Below are 10,295 nucleotides of genomic sequence, written 5' to 3'. Positions count from 1 at the left end.
ACAGCATTATTAACCTCATGCAAGCTTTAAGAAGTCTGGTAGAAAGCTTGATTGGGCTGGATCTTAATAAAAGGGGAGGGGAGGGGGATGTTTAAGGGCCCCCCCCCATCTTAAAGGAGGGCATCCTGTGCAGAGTGTCAGGCACTTTGCAATTGATTAGGTAGCGCTGGGATCAAGTTGCACTTTTAGGCTTTCTGGGAAGAATGAAAATGACAATCTGCAGTTGAAAAGAGGAAAAAAAGCAGTTCCTCAACTGTCTCTCAGTGTCAGGCGGAACACACAAGTCCTAAAAAGACTGAGATTAGAAGAAAAATTTGGTAGCCAGTATATTAATAAAACTGGAGGCTGATGTACAGGCAGGACCGAGAGGACTCTTACATAAAGAGATAATGTGGCTACCACGTGACCTCTGATCTCAGCCTTCAAGATGGACCTGCATGCTCCATTGGGTGCTGGAGAGGCTATTGATCAACTAATGATTTTTGTGTTTTCCACTGCACAGTGCCATTTTTTCCTTCTTCTTCCCAGAAGGCTGAAAGGAGTAACTTGATACTGGTCTCCCACCAGGGGAGGTATAAAACCATCTGCCCCCCCCCTCACATGCAAAGTCACAATGAGATCATCAACTGTGCCCCCCCCCGCTCCCCTCTTGGTTATATTGTGGTTGGGAAGAATGGAGAGGGCTGCCATCTTGAGATTCAGATTATATTTGTATTGCTGTTCTGGTTTTAAACGTATTTAAATGTTTTATTTTTGTACCATTTATATTATTGTAATCTGCCCCAAACTTGCTAGCAGGGAGGGCAGGCTAAAAATCAAATTAATAAATAATACATAAATAAGAATTAAGGCCTGAAATAGCTCCCCCCCACACACACACACACACTATTTTAAAACAACAAGCTTGATAAAGTGTCCTGTTAGAATTCAGAAGTGTACACTATTTTTAATGGTCTAAATAAAAGCTTCCAGTTTTGGATTTTTCTTTGGATGAATACCGCTCAGAGGGAGCATCCTCGATACCACTCTAATAGCAAAGGCACGAGCAAAATAACTGTCCTACTGGATCGGCCCAAAAGTCCAGCAGCCTATATCCAACTATAGCTAGTCTGAAGTTTCTGGGAAGCTCACCCAGCAGGGCATGTGGGCAAAGCGCCCCTTCCTTGTTGCCTGTTCCCAACATGTGCCTCTGACAAAAATACTGCACCTGTACATGGAAATTCCGTTCTTGATTAATAGCTGTTGATGGACCCATCCGGTTCTGAACTGAAATAATCTCTTCTAAGAAAAGAAAGAACACTTTGCTGCACCAGGACTATGTAGTCCACGTAGTCCAACCAGCCAAATGCCTCTGAGAAGCCTACAGGCAAGGCAGGGAGGCTCTTCAGTGTGGCTAGCCCCCCAGCACAGTGCCTCCACACCGGAAACTATCATAGGAACAGCTGTCAATAACGCTAGTAATCTTTTCAAGTCATCTAAGACAAATGCCATCTTCTCATCCTGTGGCTAGGACACCTGTAAGCCAGTGGTTCTCAAGCTTTTTGAAGTGGAACGTATTTACCTTATTTTGCAAGTGGATCCCCCAATTATACTAACTCCAGGCTATTTTCTCCCTCCAACATAAATGCAGAAACCTCACACCAATAGAACACGGAACAAGTTGATATTTGATTTTTCATGTTTAATGTTTATGGTTATACAGCATTACTGAGCAACGTGCTGTATTGCATGGTCATTTTGTGCTTTATGTAGAGGTAAAACCAAACCTGTCACTAAGCCTCCTCACTCAGTTCTCCCCCAGCCTCACATTCCAACAAGCAAGAGTCATGACCCAGTTCGAGAACCACTGCTGTGATTTCATCATGTGCTGTATGAAGAAGCACCAAGAAGCGTCTCCGTGGCTGCCCCCTGTGAATGTTCCAGCTGATACATTTCCCAAAGGCATGGTAAGGCTGGCAAATGGCCAGCTCTTTTAAACTGCAGTTTTCCTGTACATTTGAAAGCATAAACCAGTGTCTAAATTCTAAACTTCGGTTTCTGCAGTTTCTTGTTAGTCACAGCATTTTCTAGTGAAGAACATTACATCTATCTTATCAAAGGAGATGTGGATTCTAAATCCTAATACCCAACATGCCTTTATATACAAAGCTATAAACTGTGTGGAGACTTTCTCCCTCTCCAATAACACTAGAACTCAGGACCATCTAATGGTGTTCATGAACAATGTTTTCAAGACCAATGAAAGAAAGGACTTTTTCACCCAATGCATGACACACACCAGTGCAAGATTGTGGCAATGGCTATTCGTTTGTTGACTAACCATTTCTTAATCATAAAAGGTTCTCAAGTCTTAAAGAGGGGACTAGAAAAAATGCCTGGTAGTTTGGCCTCTTCATGGCTATTAGCACACTTCGCAGACGAGACCTTCTCCTTTAGGCAGCACAGCACTCTACGCCAACGGCTGGGGAGCAGCAGCAGAGGGGGGGGGTGTACCCAGCCTGTGGGCTTTGTGGAGGTATCGGGTTGACCACTATGGGAAACAGGATGCTGGACGAGATGGACCTTTGGCTTGCTGCAGCAGAGCTCTTCCTATGCCTGATAAGTCACGATCACGTACCCCACTTTAATATATTTCTCTACAGAACAAGTGCTCATTTAAAGAAGCAACGGATGCACATTAAGCGCTTGCTTGTTACTACCATGCTGGATGGATGTTCAGCCATGCCTCTATAAATACGCACCAAGAATGGACTTTGGTGGAAAAGGTTTGCACAGAATATTTCTCATTTGTTTCCTCAAGCGAAATCTGTAATTCTAGCTTTCAAGACACAGCAAGCACAACAGCTGACCGGAATGCAGAAGAGGTTAACTTTTTCGTAGATACAAAGATAGGGAGCTCCATTTGCCCAGTGCTGACGCCCGAGCAAAATACGCGTTGGACGTTACTTGCAGTTACCCTTAATGTGATCCCAACTTATTCAGACATATCAGATCTACCCACATCAAGTGTCAAAATCAAACTTTTAACTATGGCAGAAAGAAAACAGAGGGAAAATGGACAAGACTGACTTTTCTTGCTACGTTTCCCTGCTGTACTCTCTGTTCAAACCAATTAGCCTTTCAAATGGCTGAAAATGGAAATATCCTGGCAAGTCACAGTTCTGACTAAAGTTTTGAATTGACTGATCCATCCTTTTAATTACCCAATCCAGTTCAACATGTGATGTTCCCCCCCATGTGACAAAACCTCTCAAAATAAGATAATCCTCACTGCTCTTCTAAAGTAGACAATCATAACTTTTGCACAACTGGCAACGTGGAGGTGGGTGGAGCATCTCCAGCAGGCAAGAATGCTCAAGTCTCTCGAGGAAGTGGCTCCCGATCAAGAGGCTCACTTGGAGAAGGCATTATAACTGCCCTTAGGACGGTACGGGTTCTTCCTCTTGCACTTCCACAGGCGGGGCCTCCTGGGCGTCTGCATCATCCTGCATCTCCTGCAGCATGCTCTGGAGTCTCACGGTTAACAACGGATCCTTGGATTTGGCTTCCTGGGGAGCCTGCTGGGCGACCTGCAGGGCAAAGAAAGGCCAGCACCACAGAGTTCAAGAATGAATACAGGATGGGCTCTTCCATGCCCTTATGCTAAGTCTATTATTGTGCCAGACGTGGAGGGAATACGGTTCAGTGGTAGGGCTCATGCTTTGCATGCAGAACATCCCAGGATCAACCCCCAGAAAAGGTCTGAGGCAGAAGACATGAGATAGGGGGCCTTCCCCCACTCACAGCCTTGGAGTGCAGTCAGAGGTAACAACACTGGGCTACACGGGCTTTGTATAAGGCAGGGTTGAACGTTCAAACGCCACTACAACCCATTTCCATGATTTTTATGCTGCTGCCGGCAACTAAGATACGTAGCAGGCCAGTAAGGCTCTCCCCTGCATTTCCCAGCTCCCTGAATACTGACTAAGCTACCCACGGGAACCTTACTACTATTTTCATTCTGGTATGGAGCTTACTCATAGAAGGTGCTGGTGACAGGAAACTTGGAGAAATGCATGAGTGGTTGACTACATAACTATTCCGATGTGCCGTTACTGCTTGCAAAAAAACTGACTGCTATGCGAACATCTAAGGGATGCTTTTATTTGAGTCAGTGGTCTAGCTGGAGGCTAGTCCCTGGGCAGACAACTGGATGTGATAAGCCAGTGTCACAAGAGAGGTATACGTGGCTCTTAGGCTTAACAATTTTCACCACCACTGAAAGGCTGCTGACTAGCAAGGTCTAAGATGTCCCTGAAGTTTGGGACTCAACACATACTGACCTCAAAAGTTACTGTGTTAGAAACAAAGTGCTAGCCAATTTGCTCAACAAAGTAAGAGTTAGAGCCTCTTTGAAGGTTGTGCATGTGTCAGCTTGCAGACTCGAAACTCAAGGCATGCAGATACAGCACAAGAACAGAAAAGAGATTCTTTCCCTCACTGTGTATTTGCATGCCCAGTATACACTAAGTCCCAAGGATGAAGGAAAGGGGATGTTTGCGGTCACTAAACTCTAGAGTCTCTCAAAAATTCTTTATAGCAGAGAAAATTTAAATGCAATGCAATGCATCACTTATGTAATATGCATTTGGACCCTGCATGTTTGTTTCCACAAAGCAAGATAAACGTTTCATTAGGACTTCCAGTCAAGCACACACAGAAGTAAAATTCAGACTATTAAACAGTCTGTATCATCTGTGTCATAGGCATGTAAAGGTTATTATTATGATGGTACACCAATGTCAATTATGACCTCTGGGTCATCCAATACAAAAACTGCTTACTACGGAGTACCCTAAAATGTTGCATTCAGTGTAACCACTCACTTCAAAGCCAGGCTTCATGGTTCAGCATCTAGCTGTAGGATAGTGAAATGAGGCCACTGTTTGTACAAAATCAGAGTTTGGGTAATCTCTCCCCCGCATGCAGAAAATGTGGCTTTAAACAAAAGAAGAAAACTCCTAAAATGAGCACTGCGCTCTTGGAGACACAAAAGGCAGAAGTCAGTTAAGAGACAAAGCAGAATGTATAGGAAAACTGACCTACTCAAGCATCTAGGAGCTTATAGTATTCTGCACAGGGGCAGGAGATTTATTAACGGTTTATTCCACACACCCAAGATTCTCACAGGCCTTCAATTTGTACACAGTAGTGACCAAATTGCTGAGAAAGCAATCCTACCTGGCTTAATTCTGGCCTAAGACTTTAAAGCTGAGAGAAGGAGCCTTAGAAGTCAGAGAGGTGCAAGAGAAGAGGAAGATGCTGGCAAGACACTAAGCAAAGCCTCAAAAGCCTCTTGGGGCAGAAAGACATCAAAGGAATGAAAAAAAAGATACAGAAGCAAGATGCCCTTTCAAACACAAGGTATCTAGGGCCGTTTTCACACTGCTTACCAACCACGGAACATCGTGCCAAGCTCCTGGAATGACAGCATCTTCTTGGCCGTTCTCGCGCAAAATCGCACCAGGAAGATGCTGTTGTTCCGGGAGCTTGGTGCGATGTTCCGTGGCCGGTAAGCAGTGTGAAAATGGCCTAGGACTAAGGGATGCCAAGTGCAAGACAGCACCCGACCAATTTATATGGTGGGCTTGCTGTGAGGAGTTAATAGTAAAAACTGTGTGCTTATTTACACGATCATTTATCCTGGAATAACGGTCCCATAACTTGCTTCAGCAAGCTGGAAAGCTACAAAAAGATAGCATAGGCTCTTGACCTCATCTTTGTTTCCCACCAAGTTAAGTAATCATGTATAATCAGTGACAGGCTCCAGTTCAAGGGGGAGATCAGAAGTTTCTGCAAGTGCCAGACCTGTAAGCAACCCGAGAAAGAAGGCCCAGTTCCTTTGTCCATCTGAACAGGCAATGCAGATTTAGAAAAGCACCAATGAATTCAGAGCAATCCCAGATATCAATGAAACATTGTAAGAAGCTCTACAACAATAGTTCATAGTCAGAGCCTCTCAAGATGACAAAGGGACAGGAGATAATAGGTTATCCGCAAGGTTGGGAGGAGGGAGTCTCTGCTGTAGGGTACCAACTTTTGAGCTCTGACTGGTCTCCACAAGCAGCCGGGCCTGTTTAGAACGCTTTTACTACCTCTCTGCAGCGTTCCATAAATTGGTAATCCCGTTGAAGACTTTTCCTGTTAGTCTTCAAGAGTCAACCAACAAAAACCGATGATACCCCACACTCTTTGCTGTTTCTTCCTTACATATTTTGTTGAAAGTCTGGATTTTTGTCACCATTTTATACTTTGCTGAATTTTACTTGAATGGTTATGTAATTTTAATAAAGTGCTGTAGCACTTGGGGAAAAAATTGTGATGCATAAATTTAGTAAATATAATTCACATACACAAAAATATATTAACAATTGATTGTTTTAAAGCCATGGGGTGCAAGAACTACTGTTTTAAACAACCACTTGATCCTGAAGTTCCTAGTATCTCAGAATGCCATGTTGTAACTGGACTATTTCAGTAACTGAGGGGAAAGTTTACTCTGCAATATACTGCCAAATTACTGACCTCCTTACACTGAAAAAGGATTAATTTGGATTTCATGCCCTCAGGCAGCAGTAGCTCTGAACTTACTTCCAGCTATTAACCTTTCACTTCCGGGTCACACAATCACTCGCCACACAAAGCAGCTCTCTGCCATACTTACACTGCCTGTTGCTTTTCTTTGCAAGATAATTCCCTCTGCCAAGAGAGCTTTCCCAGTTTCTTCAAATAGTCTGTCCTCATCCACCTCTCCTTGCTTCTGTAGTTCGGTATATTTTTCAACAAACCTGGAATTCGACATGCTTCAGATCAGCCAAAGCGTTATCAAGCAGGGGAAATAAATTTATCTTCTGTTTGCTCAGAGGAATATCCTTAGGTCACCATTCATCCACTTACCTTTGGCACGTGGATTTAAAGTTTAATTTGGACAGTTCAAAGGCTTTTGGACCATTTCCATAAGCTTCATAAAATTTCCTGTACAATAAAATAAAGAAGTTTCAGTCTGGGATGATTCTGGGTGAAGACAGACATTATTGTCAATAAGGATTTAAAGACACCAAGAGAGCCTCAGGACAATTTCTTTCCTGTGTCATAGCTGGAGGATGCAGGATGCAGTTTTACTGAAGCTAAACTCCCATCAATGCCTCTATGAGAAGCCCCTGGAAGTCCCTAGGAATTCCAGCGTGCATCCATGACAGAAGAAATATGCAATATCAGTATAAAAACTAAAAGCAGAAACTGTATTGGTGTTCTGAGAACACTTAAAACCTTAGTCTAGATTTACAGAAGCCCTACGTGAAATAGGTCCAGTCCATCGCATCTGACAGATGACCTATTCACCTCCCTGCCCCCACACACCATAATCTCTAAGATCAACAAACAGTGCACCAGAGACTTTACCAGGAGAGGGGCCACGGCAGACTCTGCAGAATATCCCATGTTCAAAGTCAGGCAGCTCCACTTAAAAGGACCTCTGGCAGCAGGTCTTGGTAAAGACCTCTCTCTGTTTGAGACCTTGGAGAGCCGCAGCCAGCCAGAGTGGACAGTGGAACAAAAGTCTCAGTACAAAGATGTTCATGTGGTCCCAAAACTGTGGCACAATGACAAGGAGACTGGCTTTCCTGGTTAACTACTTGAAATTGTACAACCGCGTCTCTGCAAAAATCCTTGCAGACTTAAGTTTCCATATTTTAATTGTGACTAGTAGAACAAAGTTTTAGTTGGATTGGCTTTTGGCAATATGCAAGTTTCTAACAGTAAACATGTTTTTGGATTTTAGAAGGGTTTTTGTGAGGAAACTATTGCTATCTATTCCATGTACTCGGGATGGAGCAGGTTTTGTTTTCTTGCAGATATCCGCTGAGCTCACAATAATTAAAGTGCTATCAGTATTTATACACAAATGCTTGGAACGTCTGTAAATCTTTATCAAGATTTCCATTTATATGAGGTAATTGCCAGAGTTCACATCTGAGAAGCTGTCGGTGACCAACCTTTTGAAAGTGTAAACGACGGTTTCCCTGACTGCTTCAGGAAGCACAAGCTACTGAGACAATTCACCAGTCAAGGAACTAACAATTTGCTTGACACTAAACCAGCAACACAATAGCTGCTCTGGACTGCTCCCAGCATCCCCCACCTCTTCAAAATTCACACCTTTAAATATACTGCTTACATCCCTCTTGCTTGAAAACACGTATCAATTTCAAACACAGCATTAAGTGTGTTCTTAAAACACAGGGGTCAAATAATCTGTTAAAGGTTGGCCTCTTTGGACAAGCCTCTGAAACTATCTGAAAGTATCAGAGTTCTACTACAAAAAGATAAACAGAGAAATGCCCCCTCCAGACTTACGCTCGGATCTCATCTTCCTTGTACAGGATGGTGGGTACCGTGTCCTGCACTTTGCCGTAACGTGGACGAAGTTCCTGATGGACAGGCTCCCTCAGCGGGGGGAAAGCAGCATAAACATCATACCAGATTGGCTTCTTCGATTCAGGCATCACTCCAGCGCGCATCAAGTCCCTTGTACTGAGGAAGAAGATACAGATACATAAACAATACTACCAGTAAAGAACTGGGACAGGAAAAATCACAGAAGGAAAAACTGCATCCCAATCTGCCTTTCTCCCCCCCCCACCTCCCCCCAAAACTGAACTAATTATTTGCTAGGAATTATTTGTCTTCTAAAACAACCACTTTATTTTCTTTGCTAAAAATAATTTCTAGCTGTGCTAGTTATAGGAAGTAGAGTATCCATTTCTTCCATTCTTGCAATGTTTCAGAAAGCCCTTTTAGTCTCTTTAAACAAAAACATTTTTGACCACGCATAGAAAGAATTATTTCTCATTTGACTTCTTGCTCTTCCCAACTCCCAAACACCACCTTGATTTTCAAAAGCAGCTGCCATCACTCGGATGCATTTAGAGTTGCCAGTCCCCAGAATCATCTTCAGACTACAGAGATCAGTTCCCCTGGAGAAAATGGCTGCATTAGAAGCCAGAGTCTATGGCATTATATACCCTATTGAACACCCTTCCCAAATCCCACCCCACCCAAATCTCCAGGAATTTCCCAACCCTGAGCTGAGAAGCCTAGCCACATCAGAGCTTCTTTTGTGCAGCCAATTCATTCCACTTTGCTTGCTCTCTGATGGAATTATCATGAAAAAGTGATTGAAGCCACCATTTCAAGCAACCTTCACTAGCCAGTGTACACTAATGCAAATGCTTAAAGCCACCCAACTCACAGATATTGACCTGGAATTAAGTGCCACTGAGTCCAATGGATTCAACTCACAGGCAACCACACGTTAAATAGAAATCTGAGTCTTCAAAGTAGGCAACTATGGGGAGCCATGTTAGACGGTATCAACAAAATAAAGGTGCCCAAGAGCACACTCAAGACTGTTTCCTGCAGCATACGCTTTTGTGAGTCAGTAATCCAGCACCGTGCATATTTTTATTATGCATGTGTAAACCCACACATATACAAATTAAAGACCATAAATATCTGCAAACAGAGTATATGAAACACACACACAAATGTTGAAAACACGAAATGGAGATATCTTCCCGTTTCATATCAGTTATAATTAAGAGATCATCAATTACATTATGCCCCACGCTCCCCACTGGCGGACCTTCCCCTTTTTACACGCGCCACCTTGCTTGCCCAAAATGCTGTTAAGCGCAATTTGCCTTCCCCTGCCCCGGCCCCGGCCTTACCGGGAGAACACGGTGCCCAGCTTCTCTAGCCTGCTGCCCGCCATGTTCACGCCTTGGGCCGAGCTAGGCCTCTCTTAGCAACCGGGCTCCGGCCCTTAGCAACAAGAAGCACCCGGAAGTGCGAAACTGCGCGAGACTAGCGGTGGAGGCGGCGAGGGGTTTTCAAAGGGTTACAGTCTGGGTTGACTCCTCAGAAAAACTTCCGGTTCCCTATTACAGCTGCTACACACCCTCCATTTTGCTGTGCAAAACTCCCGGGAACACATAGAAATAAATTACTTGAATTGTTCGTTTTTATTTCATTAAAAAGAGTTTAAAATAGTAGGTCTTGTTTTGTTGATATAGTCCTAGATCCAGAGGAGTTAGACGTGTTAGTCCATAGTTGCAAAATTGTAAGGAGTCCAGTAGCACCTTTAAGACTAACCAAGTTTATTGTAGCATAAGCTTTCGAGAACCACAGCTCTCTTCGTCAGATGCACCGAAGAGAGCTGTGGTTTTGACCACGCATAAGCACTAAGCATTTAAAAA

The 10,295-nt window shown here is 43.6% G+C and overlaps 1 protein-coding gene across 1 annotated transcript; it reads right to left on the bottom strand.

The window, feature by feature from the left end:
- Positions 1-1,660: 1,660 nt before the first annotated feature.
- On the bottom strand, positions 1,661-9,860 carry MRPS23 (mitochondrial ribosomal protein S23). The gene is made up of 5 exons (XM_055002061.1): positions 9,768-9,860; positions 8,395-8,571; positions 6,937-7,014; positions 6,704-6,827; positions 1,661-3,569 (listed from the first exon to the last, which is right to left on the bottom strand). Exons 1-5 carry the CDS (start codon positions 9,809-9,811, stop codon positions 3,420-3,422), a joined length of 573 nt encoding a protein of 190 aa, XP_054858036.1. The 5' UTR covers positions 9,812-9,860; the 3' UTR covers positions 1,661-3,419.
- Positions 9,861-10,295: the final 435 nt, after the last annotated feature.

This window comes from Eublepharis macularius, chromosome 17, assembly GCF_028583425.1.
Source record: "Eublepharis macularius isolate TG4126 chromosome 17, MPM_Emac_v1.0, whole genome shotgun sequence".
Classification (NCBI taxonomy): domain Eukaryota; kingdom Metazoa; phylum Chordata; class Lepidosauria; order Squamata; family Eublepharidae; genus Eublepharis; species Eublepharis macularius.
Note: the sequence above shows the minus strand (reverse complement) of the source record. Positions and strands in the feature narration are given on the sequence as shown.